Source organism: Centrocercus urophasianus, unplaced genomic scaffold, assembly GCF_019232065.1.
Source record: "Centrocercus urophasianus isolate 14NV4802_14NV808 unplaced genomic scaffold, USGS_Curo_1.0 seq_15, whole genome shotgun sequence".
Lineage (NCBI taxonomy): Eukaryota > Metazoa > Chordata > Aves > Galliformes > Phasianidae > Centrocercus > Centrocercus urophasianus.
In genome coordinates, this window is record NW_024884697.1 from 26,787,974 (window position 1) to 26,810,946 (window position 22,973).

The 22,973-nt window shown below is 40.0% G+C and overlaps 1 protein-coding gene across 3 annotated transcripts in view; it reads left to right on the plus strand.

Annotated features, from left to right (window-relative positions):
• Window positions 1-1,497: 1,497 nt before the first annotated feature.
• Window positions 1,498-22,973, plus strand: part of PNPLA8 (patatin like phospholipase domain containing 8) — a 35,956-nt gene continuing 14,480 nt past the window's right edge. The window contains exons 1-8 of one of the 3 annotated variants that reach the window (XM_042815457.1): window positions 1,498-1,587; window positions 3,181-4,381; window positions 4,848-4,997; window positions 6,202-6,353; window positions 7,630-7,724; window positions 12,590-12,761; window positions 17,092-17,149; window positions 20,061-20,255. In XM_042815457.1, the coding sequence (XP_042671391.1) occupies window positions 3,266-4,381; window positions 4,848-4,997; window positions 6,202-6,353; window positions 7,630-7,724; window positions 12,590-12,761; window positions 17,092-17,149; window positions 20,061-20,255 (1,938 nt within the window). In that variant the 5' untranslated portion in view covers window positions 1,498-1,587; window positions 3,181-3,265. Of the gene's footprint in view, window positions 1,606-1,805; window positions 1,964-3,180; window positions 4,382-4,847; window positions 4,998-6,201; window positions 6,354-7,629; window positions 7,725-12,589; window positions 12,762-17,091; window positions 17,150-20,060; window positions 20,256-22,973 lie in introns of those variants that run through there. The other 2 variants (XM_042815456.1, XM_042815455.1) reach the window with 2 other exon arrangements.

Here is a 22,973-nt window from a genome sequence, read left to right on the forward strand (position 1 = left end):
TGGCTTACACTGCTAGTAGAGAACCTACTCCTGTACCATAGCCTAAAATCTATCAGGACTGTGATGTTCTTGCAATGTAACAGTAAGTTATGAATTAGAAACTCATAAAACAACACGCTGCCTGCATAGCTATATCTGGCACTTAGGGCAGAGGCCATGACTTTGTCACCTGCATCAGAAATAGTGTCACCAGCAGAACTAGGGAAGCGATGCTCCCACTATATGGGGCACTGGTGAGACTGCACCTCACATACTGTGTTCAGTTTGCAGCCTCTCTTTACAAGGAGGGTATTGAGTTGCTTGAGCATGTGCAGAGAAAAGCAATGAAGTTGGAAAAAAGACTAGAAAACTGATGGAATTGGGGCTGTTTAGTGTGTAGATGAGGAGGCTGAAGGGCGGCCCTTATTAGCTCCTTACAACTACCTGAAATGAGGCTGCAGCGAAAAGGGTGTTTGTCTCATTTCTCAGATAGCAAGTGACAGAACGTGAGGTAATGGTCTCAAGTTACACCAGATGAGGCATATACTGGACATCAGGAAGAATTAGGAAGAGGTTGGTCAAGCATTGGAAAAGGCTGCCAAGGTAAGTGGAGAGGTCAGGTTGGGTGTTAGGAACTAAGGCTCTTCACCGCAGGGCAGCAGTCATAGCACCACGCTGCCAAAGTTCAAGGAGCGTTTGGACAGTGCTCTCAGACACAGGGCATGAATGCAGGGTGGTCCTGTGCGGAGCTCAGTGATCCTTGTGGGTCCCTTCCAACTCAGGATACTCTGATTCATCAAATATTTGAGAGTCGGCAGATGTCCTGTAGGTAGCTGAATCTGCTTGGTTCTGATACTAATTACAGTGTGCAACAGACTTAAATATTCCTACGGCAAAGAAAACATCAGGTAAGGAAATTAATTTTGCTTTTTAATTAGTAAGAAAGATCAGAAGTAGGTGACAGAACCGCACCCACAAACAAAACACTGCCTTTAGTTCAGGACAGGGTGAGGAGCTCATCACCCCACGGTGACTTCACTCCTGCACCCAACGCCACACACTTAGGCAACTCCTGGAGAATTGCACTTAAGGCAGGTGGAAAGGCTGGACTCCACCCCTGCTCCTCGCGGCCCCTCACTCCCAACACCACCACAAGCCGCCTAAGGAAAGGGCGAGGAACAGGCTGGGCCGTCACCTCCCTTGCTTGCTTGCTTGCTTGCTTGCTTGCTTGCCTGCTTGCTTGCCTGCCTGCCTGCGGGCACACTCAGCTGCTTCCCGCTGTGCCACCCCAACCGTGCCGCTCCACACGTCGCGCTCCTAGCACGGCTCACGCGCATGCGTAGCCACCACCACCCCAGCAGCGACCTTTCCCCCCCCCCCCCCCCCTCTTCCCCCAGACACCGCGCCAGAATCACGTCACACCACCCACGTCCGCCCCCTCCCCTTTCAGTCTCAGCTGTTTCCGGCGCGCTGGGAGCGGCGCACGCGCACTCTGGCCGCTCCCCCGCTATCGGCTGTTGTTGTCACCGCCGCCCTACTCAGCCGGCGGGCGTGCGGTGAGCCGCGGCCGCCTTGTTCGTGAAGGCGGCGGAAGCCGCCGCCTGGCAGGTACCCACGGCCTGGCAGGTACCCACGGCCGCCGGGCGGAGGAGGGGGCGTCAGCGCGTGGCGGGCATTCGGGGGTGGGCGTGGGACGAGGCGGGGGTGGGCGGGCCTCGCCGCCCTCTGACGCGGCGCTCGCGAAGTCGTTTCCGCGAAGCGGTGAAGGTACAAACAAAGCGCGCCCTCCGCCCCTTCCCCCTGCGCCTCCCCGCCTATATCAGCCCCTGGCCTGTGGCTGTGGTAGCGCTGGACGGGTGGGAACGGACGCGGCCTAGGGAGATCGTGAGTAGCAGCCGTTTGCTTGCGGCCGGTTCCTCCTCGGCTTCACCGTGGCTGTGGCGCTCGGCGGCAGTTGGGCCGGGAGTGGCCGTTTACCGGTGAGGTAAATGATGGGTTTGAGTCCGTGTGTCTGCGCGGATGGGTGAATACTGTGCAAAGCTTCGAACCACACTAGGAAAGATCGTGATTTGCTTGTGGAATAGGAATTATATAGTGTACTGGCTTGAGGGTGGGATCTCTTCATTTAACTTAGTTCTGTGTTATACAGATTTGACCAAAGTGTTGGTGCTCTTTCTGGCCTGAGAGGAATTCCTTCAAGAGACACCAGTACTGTATCATTTTCATTTGGGACTTTGTCTCATTGCACAAAACCACCTGCTGAAAAAGATGCGAATTTCTGCCATTGGGAAAGACTAGCAGACACTTGTCTGTGTGTCACTAACTGGTTTTGGTGAGGGTTGCATGTTGCTCAAAGTGAACATTAACTTTTGATGTACAGCTTGGAAAGCAAATGGTATCCTGGGCTTCATCAGAAGAGAGGTGGCCAGCGGAGACAGGGAGATGAATGCCCCCCTCTATTCTGCTCTTGTAAGGCCCCATCTGGAGTACTGTGTCCAGGTCTGGAACCTCCAGTACAAGAAAGACAGAGAGCTGTTGGAGAGGGTCCAGAGGAGGGCCAGCAATGATCAGGGGACTGGAGCACCTCCCCTACAAAGACAGGCTGAGGGGGCTGGGCTTGTTCAGCCTGGAGAAAAGAAGGCTGTGGGGTGACCTCATTGCAGCCTTTCAGTACCTAAAGGGAGCCTACAGAAGGGAGGGGAATCAACACTCTGAAAGGGTAGATAACTGCAGGACAAGAGGAGATGGTTTTAAGTTGAGGGAGAGAAGATTTAGGTTGGATGTCAGGGGGAAGTTCTTTATAGTGAGAGTGGTGAGGTGCTGGAACAGGCTGCCCAGAGAAGTTGTGGATGCCCCCGTCCTTGGAGGTGTTCAAGTCCAGATTGGATGGGGCCCTGGGCAGTCTGGTCTAGTATTAAATGGGGAGGTTGGTGGCCCTGTATGTGACAGGGGGGTTGGAGATTTGTGATCCTTGAGGTCCCTTCCAACCGTGGCCATTCTGTGATTCTATGACCATTAGGCCTTGTAGTTGTTGGGACTTTACTGCCAAGTGTCCTGAGCACTAGGTATCACCACTGTGAGGTTATTTATCTGCCTTTACTGGAGCAGTAAATAAGCTGCATCAGCTTTAAACAACTCTGAGCTTTTAGTCTAACTTATTATTGATTTGGTGTTTCCATTATTTTTTGTTTTTTTTTCCAGGTAACACCACAATTTGAGGCTTATTCATTGAAATATATTTTCCAGGATGAAGTAGACAAACAACATAGGGTATAATTTATAAGTAATGACAATTCATTTGTCTCTAGATGCATATTTGCTCTTTGTGATTAACCCAAAAAGTCTTTGGTGGAAGCAAAGAAACAAGTACCTGTGTTTGTATAGACCTAAAATCTGCTGGAGGATAAATCATGCCATTCATCTTAGAGTTTTTCACACCGGTGAGCCTCAGTATAAATGGGCCAAAAGCAGAACATTGTGGTATAGCAAACACATTTTCAGTCGTGACTTTTTGTATTACAGAGTTTCTAAACTTTTGACTTCTTCTTCCAAAGGACTTGCAAAAGTGAACAATCGCATGTCACGAATTAGGAATACTATAGAATCTGTTTCAAAGGCAGTGTCTGGCACTCACAGTGAACTGGTTTCCCGAATAGCTCGTTTAAAGTCACACTCAGGTACTCTAGGAAAGGATACTAAAAGTAATGCAGATGAAAATAACCTCAATGTGAATCTGGAAAGTGGTAAACAAGTCTCAGGTGCCAGAACTCAGGAGGATTGCAACACAGGCCTAGCTGCCAAGCAATCCAGTAACACAAAGGAAAACTTGGAGTTTGTGTTAAACAGTACGAGTGGCGCTAATCAAGATATTCCAGAAGATTCAACATCTGCTAAAAACCACCTTTTTCATATAAGCTACCTTTCTACAAGTTTTGGAGAGACTTATAACTTTGTTGCTGATCATATCAACTGGTACTTCAGTAATCTTTCTGTTATGGATCAAGAGAAGAAGAGGAATGCTTTGTTAAAAGGCTCTAAAAGTGAAGCGAAGCTTGATTCATCAGCGAGTACTGTAATTAGTGAAGAAACAGTCAATTCGGCAGCTCCTTTAGCTCCTGAAACTGAGACTCAGGGTGCTGAGAAGTCAAATGCCACTCTTCCAGTTTCCACTAAAAAAAGTATTGCGAACTTTCTTTCATATCCCAGTAACAGTGTACAGGCTTTTGTAGACAGTTACATTGGTGGATTGGTTCCCAAGTTAAGATCAGATACAAAAGTAGCTGCACAGGAAAAGAGTAAACAGCTAGAGCAAGAAGGGTCTGAGAAGGATGAGGAGGATGAAGTCAAAGAGACTAAGATTGCAGAAGAGAGGGAAAAACATCTGTCCCTTCAGAGAGAAAAGGCAAGTCTTTAGTGTTATTTTTACACATCTATTGTTTCTGCGTATGTTTTATAGCCATGTATATGTTCATGTGTTCGTATACTGTGTGTATATAGGTCATATCTATATGCATTATGGGTAGATGTAGCTATTTATTTTTGTAGTAGTCAAAGTAATGTTATGCTTTTTCATGATCTACCTGCTGTAATTGTGAAATTGTCCTGAAAAAACACCCCATTAGAAATACTGACACCAGTTTATTCGGTATGGTGTTGCTGTGAGCATTCTTTACTTATTTTCTGGTAAACAAAGTCTGTTTATATCTAAGAAAACCTTATTTGTGTTCTGTAGCAGACCTCTTAGTACAGCAAGTGCTGTCCAGCACTTCTGTGAAATCTTAAAATAACCTTTCGCAGTTAGTCTTGACAATTTGCATACGTGTCTTAGTGTAGTCCTGTGTTCTTTGTATAACTTTTATCTGTTTTAGATCATAGCAAGAGTGAGTATCGATAACAGGACTCGAGCATTAGTTCAAGCCCTGCGAAGATCCTCGAATCGAAGAGTCTGTATCAGCAGGGTTGAAGAACTGACTTACCATCTTCTGGAATTTCCAGAGAGCAGAGGAGTTGCTATTAAGGTGCAAACAATTATGCTTAAACAAGCTATAAATATCTATTAGAGAAAGTCTTATAAAGTAAAATTTTCTTCAGTGCTTTTGTGGGCTAGGCATATTTTCTAATTGTGAGGAATGTGGTTTTTTATAGCTATTTGTTTAGCTGGTTCAGCAGATCTATCTGCACGCTATCAGTAATTTAGCTTAAGACTCTTAGGATTGTTATGTTTATTTAGAAGCATACAGCACTGCCACGTGGATAGATAATATAGCTAATTCTAGGGGTAGGTGATGGTTGTACACTGTGTTCTGTTTTGCAATTGGCCAGAAATGAATGTACAGTACAGTTGATCTCTGTACAACAGTTGTGATGCTTCTTTATGTGTTCCCTTCAAAGAGAGGACAGAACTGGAGCATAGCCATCAAGTAATAAGTTTGTGTAATCTAGTTCTGCTTGTTTTCTTTCCTGCATGCAGTGAGAGGACAGAAGTTAGGTGGTAGACTATTCCAGCACTGCTGACCAAATCACAGTGCTTCAGTCCCATGTCTTTTCCCAGCAGATTTGACAAGTGGCTGACGTGAACTGTAAAACTGGTGCAGTGAAGTTCCAGCCAGATGAATTACCCTGGCTGGGCACAGGTCAAGCATGCACATGAATAGTTATGATTTATTTTATTATGAGAGAGTATGCTTGCTACTCCTACCTTGATTATAATCCTGTGTATCTTTGTGATAATAATTCCAGATGTAAAGATTAGTCAGTATGAGGAAGAATTTTAACTTTTGTTTCTTTTGATATTGTTGTGCTACTTCAGATGCACTTCCTGCTTTGCAGCAGAGTGATATCTGTCCAGCCAAATCTCTGCTTTTAGCTATACTTGAATATGCTCAGTACTTTAAATTCCTATTTTGCAAATGTGACAATGGCAATAAAACTAAATTGGTAAAATGCAACAGCAACTGAAGTACTGGTAAATATATTAGAAGGATTTAAATTTCAGCTTGATTGTTGAAGTTTTGATAGCTGGCTATTTTAACGATAAGGAGAATACAACATAATATTGCAGACATTTTTTTTCCTCATGTTAGATATAGAGATAGCTTTAAAGAAGTTTTCCTTCAACTAATATAAGGCTATTACTCTAAAATGCAAAACTAGTAAATTTGAGTATGAATTCTTTCAGTTAAGCATCTTGACAAATACAAAGTTATTTCCTTCCGACTGCAGGAAAAGATAATCCCATGCCTACTGCGATTGAGACAAGCAAATGATGAAAGTCTTCAGGCTGCTGTCAGGGAGACTTTGGCAATAATTGGATATACAGATCCAGTGAAAGGCTGGGGAATTCGAGTCCTTGCTATTGATGGAGGAGGAACAAGGTGAAACTTTAGTGTATCTGGGAATAGAATTGCAGTTTCTCTTTAATATTTTTGTGCCTAATTATGGAACTTTCTGATTTACAATTCAGTTGCGTTTGACTGTTCAAGTCATAGGTACTTACTTTTGCATGTGTTTGTGTGTAAACTTCCATTAATACCACAAGTCCTTAGTTGCCTGTGCTCTAACTTTGTGTTAATTTGTACACCTACCAGAATTTGTAGAGAGCATCAAAATCATGTGCATTAAGTTTAAAATCTTGTTTACTGACAGCTGTGTTTTGAGGCAAGTTTGAAGAAATGTTTTTAGCAAATATTTACTAATTGATTAATCTTTATTGTTAGAGAACAAAGTATAAAGTCCATGGCATAAATAGTTTCACCAACTTTGTTTCCTGATAGTATTTATTTATGTGCACCAAAATCAGTAGCATTCAGTAAGTAGTAAGAGTGTGGTGCAAACCTGATGTCTGCACTAGATAGTAGTATTTTAAAAATATGGGGCTGCTGAGTAAATATAATGTATAGTTACTATCAGTATGTCTAAATTGTGTATTTTTTCTTAAGTACTTATAAGCTTAAACTTGTTTAGTGGGAAGTAGTCTGTAGCTTTGACTGTGAAGGTATTGTTTTGTTCCTATAAAACAGGAATACGGCTTGGTTGTACACACAGTACCATGAAATTAATATAAATTTATTAATAAAATGAATAGGAAGAAAAGAGTTTTGTATGTATCTCCTTGTGAATTGAGGAAGTTTCTTTTTTTGTGTGTGATATGTTTTACAGGGTAAGACTTTCAAGAACTTGCTACTGATTTGGAGTTTCTTAATGGTTCCATTAAAGCACCTTATTTTGAGAAATGAGTAATTATATCTATGCTATGAAAATGAAACAAGTCCAGAGAGTCAGCCTGATCACTGACTACTGTCTGTTCTGCATCTTAATTGATAGTGTTCAGCTGATCTTTGTGCAGGGCTGAATAGTGCTCTTCAACACCAGCCAGGACAGGGTTAGAGGTAGCACATGACAGGGGCTGTTCTCAGCACAATGTGTTGCCAAGATAGTGCTTTGCTTCAGTGCTTCTAATGCCTTATGCAGTTTTTTAGCATTGGACTGGAAAGGATTGATACCAACATGCTTTCATTCCCTGAAATATTCTTGATTCTTAATATTGTAGATATCAGTTATAATTAAGCAAAGGTAGGTTTAATTAAACCAACATAAGATAAAACTACCATTGTGTATGAATGAATGTGGTGGGTTTTTTGTGTATTTCAGGGGTTTAGTTGCACTTCAAACACTGCGGAAGCTAGAAGAACTTACTGGAAAGCCAGTTCATCATCTTTTTGACTACGTTTGTGGTGTAAGCACAGGTAATTGTTGTTCGACAAGTTGGAATTTTGTTATGAATATAGTAAGAACATGTGGACTTAGATGTAGATTTTGCAAAATTTGCCAGATTTCTGATTTTGATTGTAAGCTGGGGAAAGTACGGGTTTGACTTCTAAAGGCTTTTTTAGTACATTAAAAACTTAGGGTAATTCATGATATACTTCTTAACTCAGCCTTCAGAAGAGAAGGCTGTGGTTCTGTGAGACCTTATTGCTCTTTGAACTATTACGAAAGTAGAGAGAATATGAAGCAGGTCTCTTCGTGAAGGTATGCAGTGATAGGAGAAAAGTTAACAGAGAAACTGGAATATGGAAAATTACGATTAAGATAAGGAAGCACCTTTTTTCTTGCAAAGATGGTGGGACAGTAGGATGAGCTGCCTGATCAGACTGATATATCCATGCATGACAGATCCTGACCAACATGTTCTAGTTGAATCATTTTCACCAGGAGGTTGGACTAAATGACCTCTCGAGAGTCCTCCTATCCTCAGTTATTACTCTGTGACTCATTACGTTGCCTCTCCCTAGGAGGCAACTGTGAAGATAATCTTCTTTTAGAAAGATAGATCATCATTGCTTCAGGATGTTATGGTAAACTAATCATAGTGCATTTCTGTTTTATAATATGAGAGATGCATTCAATAGTTCAGTTTCTTTAGAAACTCAAGTTCTCCTTTTTTTTTTTTTTTTTTCCCCCCCATAGTTATCCTCCAATACAATTCAGTTCTGAAATATATTAAACAGATCATTATGGGTAAATACACTGTCCATGTTTTCAAAGACAGAAACTGCTTTGTAGAGTCAAAATAGAGAACGGTGTTTGTCTACCAGTCAGAATTTGTTTGTAGGCATGTTATGGCTGCCTGTTTCACCTTACAAATTTTTTTTCAGAGACTACTAATAAGGTTATTTAGTAGTAAAAAGTTGTTTCTTTTGGTATATGTAGGAAAGTTCTGTTAGTGAAACTGTCATTTTCCATCATGATGTTTTATCTCTAACGGAGAGGCTTAGTATTCTTACTTGGTTCGATCCCACTAGTCTGTAACTGTTAATAATGCTTATTTCATTCTTCTAAGCTTTACTTCCATTAGCAAGTTTTTGTCTGTGCTACTTAGAAGTACAGTGACAATCTTGGCTAGGGGAGGTTGTGAATGTTTGTCAGTTTGTGCTAGCTGTGTACTTGGCCATTGTGATCTACATTGTTGGTACTTGTATTTATACCAGTAGAATTTGCAGGTGCTTGCAGCTGGTTGACCTGTGATTTCAAAGAATAAGAGGGATGCCCCTTATGTTGCAGATCTTTTTCTTTTCTGCTGCACTACTCATCTCTCGTATTATCCTTAGCTGTGTGGCCTTTGAGTGTTAGGTTTTGCTTATCACAGTCTTTGTAGATAGCTAACTTGTACTTCTCTATAGTGATCGTGGGTTGTAAATGTGGCAGCCACGCAGGAAGATCCCTATAATGATGCCCTGCAAACTTAACTCACTTGCCTGTTGCTGAGCGTAATACCTGGGCCTAGAGGTACCATAAAATCTTCAAGACCATGAAATGCAACAAGGGCCACTGAACATTATTTTTTTATGAAGAACAAAGTTAATGTAAATTCTGTACTCAGTTTGTGCTGTACAAAAGTCCATAGATGAAAGTAGTACCGTTACTCCATGAACTGAGCTACTGGGAATTCCTTGTGTTTATCACAGAGCTCTGGAGTGTGGTATGCTTTCACAAATGGACACAACACTTAAGCTTTCAAGGACCTGCACATGTGCTTGCATTTTCACTTCCTGTCCCCAAATGCATCATCAGAGATACTTCTCAATAGTGGTGTGCTTACAGTTCAATCACATGGAGAAGTTTATAACATCGAGAATATGTGATCAGGCCAAGTGCAGTATGCTTAGAGAACCACTCATAAAACATAGAATGGCCTGGGTTGAAAAGGGCAACGATCATCAAGTTTCAACCTCCTGCCACTTGCAGGGTCGCCAACCACCAGACCAGGCTGCCCAGAGCCACATCCAGCCTGGCCTTGAATGCCTCCAGGGATGGGGCATCCACAGCCTCCTTGGGCAACCTGTTCCAGTGCGTCACCACCCTCTGTGTGGAAAAACTTCCTCCTAATATCTAACCTAAATCTCCCTTGTCTCAGTTTAAAACCACTCCCCCTTGTCCTATCGCTATCCACCCTTGTAAGCCGTCTTTGCCCCTCCTGTTTATACGTTCCCACTTAGTCCCACATTCCCACTACAGAGACATCTGGACTGTAGTGATCTCTTTGGTCACCAGTTTTGAGTATATAGGAAATCTGCATAAGATCCTAAGGATCTTCTCCGAAAATCCTCTGAAGTTAAGAACAATACAGGGTTTGTTCTCCTATGCGTTCTCCCAGCCTTCGTGGATTTGTAGGTTAGGAGCCTCCTGAAACTAAAATGGCATTTTTATTAATGGTTTTGGTGTGGTTTTTCCCTCATGTTTTCTTTCTAGTTTTGAAATGCTTTTTGAACACTTTCCTGATTGAAGAAATATATTTTTCAAGACAACTCATAAATATGTCAAGTTGATATTACAAAGCTGGAATTGATCTTAGAAACCTTTCTCATTTCCCAAAAGATGAATAAGCTATGTCTGTTTCACTGGTGACAGTTGTCAGATTTTGCATCATAACAGATGTCTTCAGAAACCTTGTTCTAGTGCTCTGTTGTCATTAGACAACAGCATTTCCAAAAGGTAATGTCAGTCATCCTTTTGCAGTTTAAATGTGTTTCTCCATGTCCTAACTCCTAGAGCTGTGGATGGCATTATTTTCTTTCTCTTTGAAGCAGTCTGCTGTGCATTTAAAGGCATTTAAAGGCTTTCATTTTATTTGGTCTTTCCTTAGAGATTGATTACTTTGACACATGGTGGTTTTTTGTGAATATATATATATGTATTTTTTTTCAGTTGGCTTCCATTAGGACCACATGCAGAGCTTCAGCTGACATCTTACTGATGCTGAGTTGAGTAAGGAAGGAATGCTTTCATCCTTCAGCTTAGGTTCTTGCCTATCTTATGTCTTATTGGCCTGCTGTGTACCCATGTTCTTCAAGATACACTCCTTAGCCTCTCAAGTTTTATTTAGTAATTTTTTGTTTTTTTTGTTTTGTTTTGTTCTCTGAAATGTTGGCAGCCAAGGCTGAGATGGTTGCTGGAGTGTAGAAGTCTGTGATAACAGGCCAGAAAGTGGAGGAAGCATTAGACGTGTTTTCACTGAGTGATCAGGTTATCACCTTTGATTGTAGCTTTTCTCTCCTGGGAGTGTCTTGTTACCATCCAACAGATTTCAGCAAAGCCCTTTAATGGGTAACTTGACTGATAATAACTGTTGCTGTCTATGTGCTAACAGACTGTGGGTTTTGATGCTGTTTCTCAGGTGGTAATGGGGAAAATGTTTTTGCATTTGTATTCTGCAACTGTGTTTTTTGAAAACTGTTTTTTCCTGCAGGGGTAAGTCATTCTTGTTTTATGCACACACTAGATGGCAGTGTGTATGAATAGAATAGTTCAGTTGGAACAGACCGTAAGAGATTATCAAGTCTAACTGATGAAGCCTGTCCTCTTAGTAGTATAACCCATTCAGTAGGGTTAACTGAATGTTAGAGCATAAGTGCAACACAAATGCCTCTTTAACACTGGCAAGCTTAGGGCATCATTGCCTCTTCAGGAAGCTGTTCCAGTGTTAAACCACTCACATAGTAAATGTTTTTCATAACGTCCAATGTGAACCTCCTCTTACACAGCTTTGTGCTAATCCTGTATGACATTGGTTCCAAGGAGAAGAAACTGACATCTTCCTCTGTATTTCCCTTCCTCAGGGAACTGCAAAGAGCGGTGAGATCGCTATCAGCCTCTTCTTCTTCAGGCTAGATATACCAGGTGTTCTCTGCCTCTCCTCATAGGACATACCTTGCCACGCTTTTACCAGTTCTGTTAACCCTCCTCTGGAAGCTTTCAAGGACTTTGGTATTTTTTTTATACTGTGAAGTCCAGAACTGCACACACTGTGGTGAAGCTGTATCAGTGCTAAACGTAGTGGGAGAATTGTCTCGGCTGACTGGCTGGCTCTGCAGTATTTAACACACCCCCAAAATGCAGTTTGCCTTTTTGGTTGCCAGGGTGCACTGATAGCTTATTCAGAGCCTGCTGTCACCAGCACACTCAGGTCCCTTCCCGCTGAGCTGCTCTCAAGCCGCTGGTCTCCCAGGCTGTCTGGTGTTAGTTCATTCCAAGTGCAGCAACTGCCATTTTACTTTGTTGAACTTCGTGGCTGTTGATGATCATCCAATGCTCTGTTCTGTCTAGATCTCTGCAAGGCCTCCATCGATGATTAATTATAAATGATTGCAACCAAATATATTCCAAAACAAAAAAAGCTTCCGTTACAGAATTTGCTAGAAGTTTTCTTTAAAGAATAAAGGAGTTTGTAAGATAGCAAGTAATGCTCCAAATATTTTTTAAATGCTACAGCACAAACTACTCCTACACGTTTCTCTTTCCAAATAACGCAGTGGATTTAACCTGCTTTCTGCCGTATATATTTTGGCAGGGATGATGTGTGCAGAACAAAAGAATAGCATTTGTCAATGTCTAAAATAATTTGTTTTTGAAAATAAACTCTTCCTAACTTCTAATTGTCCTTAAAACATTGTTTATTATTTTTGAACAGGAATTTGGTGTTAGAAATGTCAGTTGATCACCCTTTTCAAAAGAGACATTTTCTTAACCTATGAATATTATAGTAATTAATAATCCATCATTATAATCTCATTATGTACTATGCTTAACATTTCAAAATATTTCTTTTCAGGAGCTATATTAGCTTTTATGTTGGGGTTGTTCCATATACCTCTGGATGATTGTGAAGAATTATATCACAAGTTGGGATCCGATGTTTTTAAGCAGAATGTTATTCTTGGAACAGTTAAGATGGGCTGGAGCCATGCCTTTTATGACAGTGATATCTGGGAAAAAATGCTCAAGTAAGTGTTTGTTCTTTTTTGTTTTTTTTTTTTTTTTTTTTTTTTAAAGAAAAAAGTTAAATATAATTTACTATTACAAATCTAATAGCCTTCATTTTTGTTAGTGTCTCTTTGGTAAGCAAGTTTTTTAAAAAAAGAAAATGATTAGTGTATAGTCTCATTCTTTGAAAATAGTTGTTTTAATATTTAACAGAACACTGGAATCCTTTAGCGTAATTTTTTTTCAGGAGCAGAGTAAGCTTTTAGTGCAATGATTTCTGATTATATTTTTGAATGCTTGCCAGCTACTTGATCTGACTCATTACAGATCTGCATTAAATTTTACTAGCCACCTGCTGTGCTTTTTTTTTTTTTTTTTTTTTTTGTAAGGAGATACAGTAAGAACTGAAATAATAAGTTGTAATAGGGATATTAGATGTTAGCTGCTGTACTGAGGGATTTTAACCATTTCCCATTCCTATAAAATAGGAAGAAAAAATCTGTTAGAATTGCGAATTGCAATGGAAGAAATATTCACTGTGTTGAAGTTAACAATGTAAAAGTATGTAAATGTTTTAAGTATATAAATGCATTAACAAGTACTTGGGAAAAAATCTTTTTTTTCTTTTTTCCCAAGAAGAAGAAATAATTATTATGTGTTCTGTTATTTTCATTCATCTGTATTCATATTGATAGTTGAGTTCTTGAAAATGCACAGTGTTAGCTGGCACTGCAACTGAAAGAACAGACTTAACATGAGAGCGGATGTAAAATGGCCAGAAGCTTCTTTGGATAAGTAACAAGTTTCTTACAATGGCCTGTGCTTCCCAAGTGGTAAGCATCTCACTGCTTTGCTGAAGTGAAGAAAAGCTTCCAAGCACTTCTTTTTTGTGCTTTTGCATATTTTTAGGAAAAAAATTGTTGATGAAATCAGTATCGTATTTTTTGTCTGAGAAAAATTGCCCAGAAAATGGTAAAATTAGAAAAATTAGCTCATGACAGTAGTTTGTATGCCTTTAAAATTAAAAATTCTTTGCAGCTGCCTATAGCACAAGGGAAGTAGAGCACACTACTCATGTACAGTACACAAAAGCAAGGCAATTATATGATTCATAGATTAGATTCGATGATCAATGCATTTAATTTTTAATCATGGCTTGAACCTTGGGAGGGACCTCAAGTTTCGTCACATTCCAGACCCTGTGCCACAGGCAGGCTTGCTAGCTGCTAGATCAAGTACTAAATCAGATTGTCTGTGGCCCCATCCAGCCTGGCTTTAAAAACCTCTGGGGCAGGACATCAGCAACCTGTTCCAGCTCCTCACTACCCTCTCAGTTAAAAACTTCCCCCTGATAGCTAAAGGAAGGGTGATTTAGGCAGAGGGGAATGGTTTTAAACTGGTCTGTCTCTATCTTCTTGTGTAAAATGTTGATTTCCCTCCTGTTTATAAAATTACTTTAAATATTGGAAGGCTGCAGTGAAATCTCCCCACAGCCTTCTCTTTTCCCGGGTTTGAACAAGCCCACTCCTTCAGCCTGTCTTCATAGGAGAGGGCCTGCAGCCCTTGGATCATCTTTTTGACCCTCCTCTGGACCCTCTCGGAAAACTCTGCATCATTCCTGCATTAGGGTCCCCAGATTTGGACACAGTACTCCAACTGGGGCTCCCTAAGGGCAGAACAGAGGGACAATCACCTCCCTGCCCCTGCTGGCCACCCCTCTTTTCATGGACCCCAGGATACAGTCTTCCAGGTTGCATGCACACGCTAATGGCTCATGTTCAGTTTTTCATTAACCGTGACCCCTAAGTCTTTCTCAACAGAGCTACTCTCAAGGAGTTCTTGTCCCACTTCATATACATGTTTGTGATTACCTCGATCCAAGTGCAAAACCTTGCCCTATGCTTTGTTGAACCTCATTAGCTTTAGAAGTGCCCACCTATTGATTTTTATCAGGGTCCCTCTGGATGGCATCCCTTCCTTCTGTTGTATCAACCACTCTGCTCAGTTTGGTGTCATAAGTGAACTTGCTGAGGATGCACTTAATCCTGTCATCTCAATAAAAATGTTAGAGTATATCAGTTGTCTTCCCTTTGTGCACCCATGCTCACTCTACCATAGGAGGCAAATAGGTGGATCAGGCTTGACCTTCCTTTAGTGAAGCCATGCTGGCTGTCTCAGATCATCCACTCATGCCTTGTGCCTTAATGTGTCTTCCAGGAGGATCTGTTCCATGATCTTCCTGGGCACAGAGGTGAGGCTCACTGGCCTGTAGTTCCCCAGGTCCTCCTTCCTCCTTTTCTTGTAAAGAGGGGTAATGTTTCTTTTTTTCCTGGGGAAATTGCCTGACAACTATGACTTTTCAAACATAGTGGAGAGCAGCTTGGTGACAACCTCAGCCGCTCCCTTAGGACCCTGGGATGCATGTTGTTTGGCTCCATGGACTTGTAGACTTTCAGTGTCATGAGTCAGTCTTGGACTTGCTCCACCCTTACAGCGAGGAGACTGCTCCCACAGTTCCTGCCCAGAGGCTCAGGTTCAGGAAATCTTGGCTGCCAGTGAAGACTGAGGCAAAGAACTCATTGATTACCTCAGCTTTCTCTGTATCTGTTGTAGCCAGTTCTCCTTTCTCATTTAGCAGGGGAGATATACTCTCTTTGGCCTGCCTCTTTTGACCTATGTACGTGTTAAACCCCTCCTTGTTGTTTTTAACGTCCCTTGCCATATTCAGTTCCATCTATGCTTTGGCTTTCCTAATCCTCTCTTTGCAAGTCCAGACAGCATTTCTGTACTCTTCCCAGGTGACATGTCCTTGCTTCCACTGTCTGTATTGCCCTTCTTTTTCCTCAGTTTGACCAGCAGGTCCTTGCCAAGCCGCACTAGCTTCCTGCCTCCACTGCCTGCTTTCTTGTTATGATGGATGGAGAGCTCCTGTACTCCCAGAAAGGCATTGTTAAAGAGTAGCCAGCTTTGTTCCCCTCCTTTTGTCTCTAAAGACTTCTTCCTATGAGAAGTCATATCAACAAATGAGTCTTTGTTAACCCAATTTTGCAGTGTTGAAGGGAGCTGCTATGCCTATACATCACTTCATTGAAACAGTATAGATTCATGCAGGCTTCCTTGCAGCCTGGTACTGAGAAAGAAACTAAAAGGTCATATAGCATCTCTTCATGGAAGCAAGAAGGTTGGAGCTTACTTTCAGTAACTGCATGACAAAACTGCTTTGTATTTTATTTTAAATTTAAATCATAGCTGTGCTGAGCGAATTTTTGGTTTAGATGGTAGTTGGGTTTGTCAGCCTTGCTTGAAATAGTGTACAAATTTACCAAATGTAGGCATGCAATACACACTTAGCATTTGATGGAATTATTTCCAGGAAGTAACGTTGCTGAAAATAATCAACTACTGTTGCATTCGTTCGTGAGGCATATTATAAGTTCAATTTATGGAAATAACAGCTGGTTTTGCTTAAATTCTTATTCAGGGTGCTGATGGGTATCAATTTTGTCTTACATATGTGTTTAACTTATCATTCCTTATGTTACAATTTGAAGAGTGATTTTTAATAATTTATATTCAATACTTTGTGAAGAAAATTGTGCTTACTGTATGTTGATTTGTATAATGCAATACTGAATCACATTTGCATGGAGAACCTGGCATATTGTTCTAGCTTTTCAGTTTTCTTTTGGTTGTTTACATGAACGTGGAATTCTTATGTTTGAGCACTCACTGTATAGACTTTCATACCTTTACTGTAAGGAGACACAAGTCAAAGCTGCTAAGAGGTTATTACCTAGTATAATTATAGCAGCCTGTGTCCTGTACCTGAAAAGTTACGTTCTCATTAGTGATTAGAATACAAGATATGGAAAACATTCCACCTATAAAATGAATGCTAAATGCATACTGAATTATTGGTACGGAAAATATTCTTCTAAATCATGCAGGATGGTGCATTTATTTTCTTGGCTTTTGTTCTCATAATGGAAAACGTTTGCTTTTGTTCCTATAAAGCTTCTTGATGAGATTGTTGTTTTTTTTATTATTCTGAAATGCAGCAAAGTACTTTGTTTTGCTCTCGTGAAGTAGTTGAAGTAATCATGATGAGTTTTTGGTTATGTGATGAAGTGAGTAACTGAATCAAGAACTCACTCTTCAAACTCATTTCCAACAGCCTAGAAAGCATGAAGCATTGGTCCATTGAAATACTGCAAAAACCTGATTATTAAAGTGAAATCCAAACATTGTTTCTTCTAAATGCAGAATACTTATAAGGGCTTATAAAAACGTACGTCTTTTGTTCATGGTAAAACTCACAGACCATTTTCATTTTTCTACATTTATTTGTAGAGAAAAAATGGGCTCAAATCTAATGATTGAAACTGCACGAAATTCTAAATGTCCAAAGGTAAGTACAGTGTTCTAATATAAATACTAACTGTATGCTCAGGGGAAGAATATTTTATAAGGAAAAAAAATGCGAGCACTGATAAGCTCTACAAGCATCTGTATAAGATAACCTGTGCTTCTAAAGAATAGAAGCTTAGATTTCTATAGTAGTTCCTCATGTTTTTATTAATACTGTGAGTTAGAGGATGTTTTAGGTTTGTAAGCAGAGAAATGGTAAATAGTTCTATGTCCAGGTGGAAGCTGATAAGGAGTGGTGGCTCCCAGGGGTCTGGTCCATCTTGGGATCAGTACTCTTTAACATCTGTATCAGTGACATAGATGATGGGGTTGAGTGCACCCTCTGCAGGTTCAGAGATGATGCCAAGTTGAGTACTGCAGTTTATGTGACGGAAGGAGGAAATGGTGTCCAAAGGGACCTTGACTAACTGGAAAGGTGGGCCCATGTAAAACTTATGAGGTTCAACAAAACTAGGTGCAGAGTGTTGCACGTGAGTCGGAGCAATCTCAGATGTGTGCAGACTGGGAGAAGAGCTCATTGAGAGTAGCCTTATCCAGAAGGACCTGGGGGTCCTGGTCAATGAAAAACAGCATGAACCAGCAGCGTGCACTTGCAGCCTGGAAGGCTATCAGTATCCTGGGCTGCATTAAAAAGGAGTGGTCAGCAGGGTGAAGGAGCAATTGTCTTTCTCTGCTCTGCCTTCTTGAGGCCCCATTTGAAGTATTTTCTTCAAGTCTGGGGTAAAGAAATATGTGGCACTTGTGGCCATCCTCTGAACCCTCTCCAAGAGGATGATTAGAGGGCTGGAGCACCTCTTGTATGAAGACAGGCTGAGGGAACTGGGCTTGTTGAGTCTGGAAAATGGCCTTCCAGTATTTAAAGGGAGATTTTAAACATGAGGAAAATTTTTACGTGAGGGCAATGGGAATGGTTTCAAACTAACAGAGGAGAGGTTTAGATTAGATGTCAGGGGAAGTTTTTGACTGAGGTGAGATGCTGGAGCATGTTGCCCAGAGTTGTGGAGGCTGTGTCCCTGAAGGTGGTCAAGGCTAGGCTGGGTGGGTCCCCAGACAGCTCAATCTAATGCTTAATCTAGTGGTCAGCAACTCTGCCTGTTGCCTTGTGGCTCATCATGTCAAATGTGATATCTCTTACTGTGCAGTAAGAGAAAGGAGTTTCTTCACTTTATCTGGATAACCAGGTTTTCCTCAGTCTTGTTTGTTGACCCTGAGATACTTCCTGTATGTGAAGGGCACCAATTAATTGGAGAGACGTTATATACAGAAACAGCATGAAAGATGAGAAAGCATGGGTATTTTATTTTTGGTGAACAACAGGGTGTGAAGAAAGAAGAGAAATATAATAGCATATACTTCAGAACAGTCTGTAATTAACAGGTGTTTTGGTGTCATAGCACTATATTCAATGCTTTACTGTTAAATGGAAGACATTCGCATTTTTCTAAACATAGAAACACGTGCTTGACTGCGTTCCTCATGCATGTCTAAAACAAGGACATGAAAAGGATGGAGTGGTATGTTACTTTCTGAGAGAGAAGCTAGCCTACACTGACTTGAAAGTTATCTTTGAACTGGGATCTTTGGCCTCATTCCATGTTCTTCAGTAATAAAATGTGAATATAAATAGAATTGAAACTAGTTGTTGGTAGTAATCACTCTGTAGTGCTTGCACTCTTTACAAGGCCAGTAAAATCAAAATAAAATGCACAGTTGGGTAAACTGTTAAATTTCTGAAGAGAGATGGAGTTTTCCAAAATGTGCTCAGTATTTTTCAAGTTGCACTTCACTTCAAGAAGTAAAATATGAATAGTGGGAGGGAAGGAAAAAACAAAAAAAAAGCTCAAGCATCAATTTGATAGGTTTTTTAATTAAATTTTTCAAAGTATTCTTTTCCTTAATGCTTCTAGCAGTGCTTGGAACCAGGCCTTCCTTTGGACAAAACAGAAAAGTTTTCCTCTGACAAATGACAGCAGACAATCATGCATACATTTTCCTTCTGGTTTTTTTTTTTTGTTGTTGTTTTTTTTTTTTTTTTTTTCCTCCACGTAGTAGTAATACTTGTTTCCTTTTTCTTTTCAAAGGTAAGCTTACTGTAAATTAGGTGACTGACTTAGCTGAAGAATGGAAATGAATCCAGTGATATCACAGCATCAGCTGCTTGTGATGCTGGTGCTGAGCAGTGTTTCACAGAAAAAAACCTGCTCTGTAATAAACAATACACAAAATAGAATTGAACACCCACTTGTCTGCTGTATTGTTCTAAACAGTGTCAGACAGACTGGCTGCATAGGTCTTGCATATTCTAATGCTTATCCATAATTATAGGTACACCCACTTCATGTCATTATATCTGGAAAATATGCTGAATTTTGTAGTTGTACATTTTTTAATGGAAATATAGCTTTGACTTTTCACATAAATGTATGTGACTTAAAGATGTCTTAGTGTCCTTACAAAAAATCCTTGCAAGAAAATCTTTCAAAGACTTTTTTTGTTTTTGGAAGAGATCCTTTCTGCAGTCCTTTCATTGAAGTTGCAATGTTAAGTAATTGTTTTCCAGGAGAAATGGATTGTGTTAAATATAAGTATTTCACACCATTGTTATATTGTTGGATACTGTGAGAATTGTTCTTGGTTCTTGTGCACTTCTCAAAGAAACAAAATAGAAACAATGAGAGGTTAAAAAAGCCTTATCTTTAGGGAGGTTGTGTTGTTTTGTTGTTTTTTTTTCTTTATCATTTAAAATTTACATAGGCATTATTTTATAAGTTAGTAAATACACACTGAGCAGAGTTCCTGAGAGGCATTTAATGTATAAATTGAGTTTTTATAAGTCTGGGAGTTTGTCCTTATCTTTTATAACTTGATTTTTATTCCTTTCAATTCTCTAGGTAGCTGCAGTAAGCACCATTGTGAACAGAGGAACACCACTGAAAGCATTTGTTTTTAGAAACTACAATCACTTCCCTGGGGTTAAGTCTCATTATATTGGAGGCTGTCAGTATAAACTGTGGCAGGCCATTAGAGCATCGTCAGCTGCACCAGGGTACTTCCAGGAATATGTTTTGGGCAATGATCTTCATCAGGTAAGCTGAAGTCTTAGCCTTAAGTAAGTATTTTTCCAGCTATAATGCTGGAAAATCAGAATTAATCAAATACCTTTATAGCAGTAAGAAAATCTATGGCAGGTAGGAGCAAGGAAGAAAACTTTTCACATGTATAGCCTTTATAGAACCAGAGAATGGCACTGGCTTAAAAACTGCAGGCTTCCTAATATGAACTTAAGTTTTTCTGCTGTTCCTTTCTTCTCTGCCTGGGAGGGAACCTTATATGAGTTGTAAATGGCCTTTGACTTCCTGCTTACATCTGGTATTTCATTGGGCGTTATTTCACTGGATGGATGGTATGGCTTTCCATCTAACAGTACTGCAAAGTGTGAAAATTTCAAGTTGCATGTTTCAGTGCTCTATTTTATTAATGAATCATTTCTATTTGTTACATTTTACTTCTTTTTACTGATAGCTTATTAAGTTCTACGCTGATTCCAAGTTGAAAAGCAAAAAGAATAAGAGATGCTATGGTAGTAAGATTAAATTCAGAAGACAGCTTCAAAAGAAATTCACTTTGAGTGTGAAGTGGTATATCCTATTAACAGTTGTATAATCAATGAATATTAAGATGCTATAATTATGAGATAAACAAGAGAGTTAGGCAAAGCAGACTATGATAACAAAAGAGAATAAATAGAAAGCTTACCCCTATCCTGGGCTCACTCACAAAACTCCAGCAGAGCCAATCTCCAGAAGAGATCCTTCCCCATTGGTAGCCAGCTCTTCAATAGGCCTAGGAGGGGTGGAGCCTGGCTCCACAGGTGAATTGCCTTCACCTGTGCTCCTCTGGCTGACTCATTGCTTGCCTCAGGTGATCAATTAGAGGTTCAGCCCGTGACTCAGCAGTTCTCATACAACAGTGAATGCTGTTTTATTGTATTACAGCTTCTTTTGGTGACTGTGAGTGGTAAAGACAAGAGGAAATTAATTTTATGTAGTACATCTTTTTTTAACCTTTGTTATTGTCCTTCAGTACTTGTTGACTGTTTGTTCTATAACTCTGAATTTGAAAGAATCCTTTTTATTGTATTTATTTAAAAGTAGCGGTGCTTATTTTGGGAAAGATATATTGCAGATCTCTTGCAGAAAGGGCTGTAGGATGACTGAATCTGAGGCCTTCAGCAAAGACAGTATAGGATTGCAGTCTTTCTAAAGAAAGCATCTATTATATTTCCATCATGTTAGTTCACATGGTGGCATTAGTCTTAACTAATGGAAAGCAACGATGGCATATTTGTGTGATGTGTACCATAATTAAGCATGAATGTACGTGGACCACATCCAGAATTTCTTATGGTATTTATTAAATTACTGTAGAATCTCATTAGCATTGTCATATGTGTTAAGTAATACTGAAGTTTAAAGACTAACAAATAATGTGCTAAGAGTCAATAAACGGAAGAAATGATAGAAAGGCAAAACAGGTAGAAGTTAATTTGAAAAACCAGCATAGGAGGAAAGTGCAGAAACTTGTCTCTAACAGTCCTGTGAAGAAACTGAAAGCAAGTCTGTGCACATTTTCTGCCTAATTGAGCTCTCCTGCTTTATTAATGATATTTGGAGAGGGTAAAAATACTTGAGGAAACTGTAGGCCATGGCTTGTAGACTCACAAGGCAGTCTGTATGCAACATACTAGGATTTGAGGGTATCTAACATTTCATATAGATTTCTTTTTCCAGTGCTCGGTTTCTCTTTCTGTAATGTACACAGTTGCATTTGCTGAGGTTTCTGGAAAGCATAATGAGAAAGTTTATTGTAGACCTTATCCATTTCTTCTAGTGTAAGAGAAGTTTTTAATGTGTAATGTACTTAACTAGTTCATATTAAATGAATTCAGCTAATTTTAAACATTAATTAATGGAGAGTTCTTACTGGCAATTTTGTGTGTGTTGCAAAGACATCAAATACTCATTAAACGTAATGATTGAAAATGGCGATTTGGAAAGGTAAGCTGTATTTTGAAAAAGCATTTATAAGGAGCTGGCATAGTTGCATTCAAATATATTAAAAAGTATGCAAGTTGGGGGGTAATGTTTTCATGAAGGGCAGGAAAGCCTTACTGCATCAACCAGATTGAGAGTACTTTTATTTTCTTCATAGCTGTTTCTCCTTTCTGTTTAGGGCTTTTTTGTTTTTCTTTTTTTTCTTTTGTATGTGTCTGGTTTTCCCCAAAGCATTTTAATAAGATGCCACCCAAAGTAAGCAAATAAGTTATTTTATTTTTCTGTAAAGCTAAAAAGGGAGTGGCACATCAGATATTCTTTTTGAAATCTTGAAACACGGTCGTCTTCCACCTGTCAAAGCAGAACTGGAAAGAGAGCTGGTTTAGTCTTTGGAGCTGCTCCAAGCTGCTCCTTAACTACTTGATCGGTCAGGGTTAAGCTATGCAAGGCACTCTTCTTCCTCTTCTCACCATCCTACCCCCTCTTTCCTTGAATTGAGAGCACATCAAAGTCAGTCTGTGCATCCGTATGAAGAATAGCTCTATAGTATGATTTTAAACTTCTACGAAGTACTAAACTGCCAGACTTTGGTGAAATGTATTAAAGTGGATAGTAATAACACCTATATTCACTTTAAATCCTATTTAGCAGACTAGAGAACGTAAAATTATGATTAGTGTTATTAGAGATCCGGTCCAATATTCTCAGATATATAGAGTTAGGATGACATCTAGTTCGTTTTCCTTACTT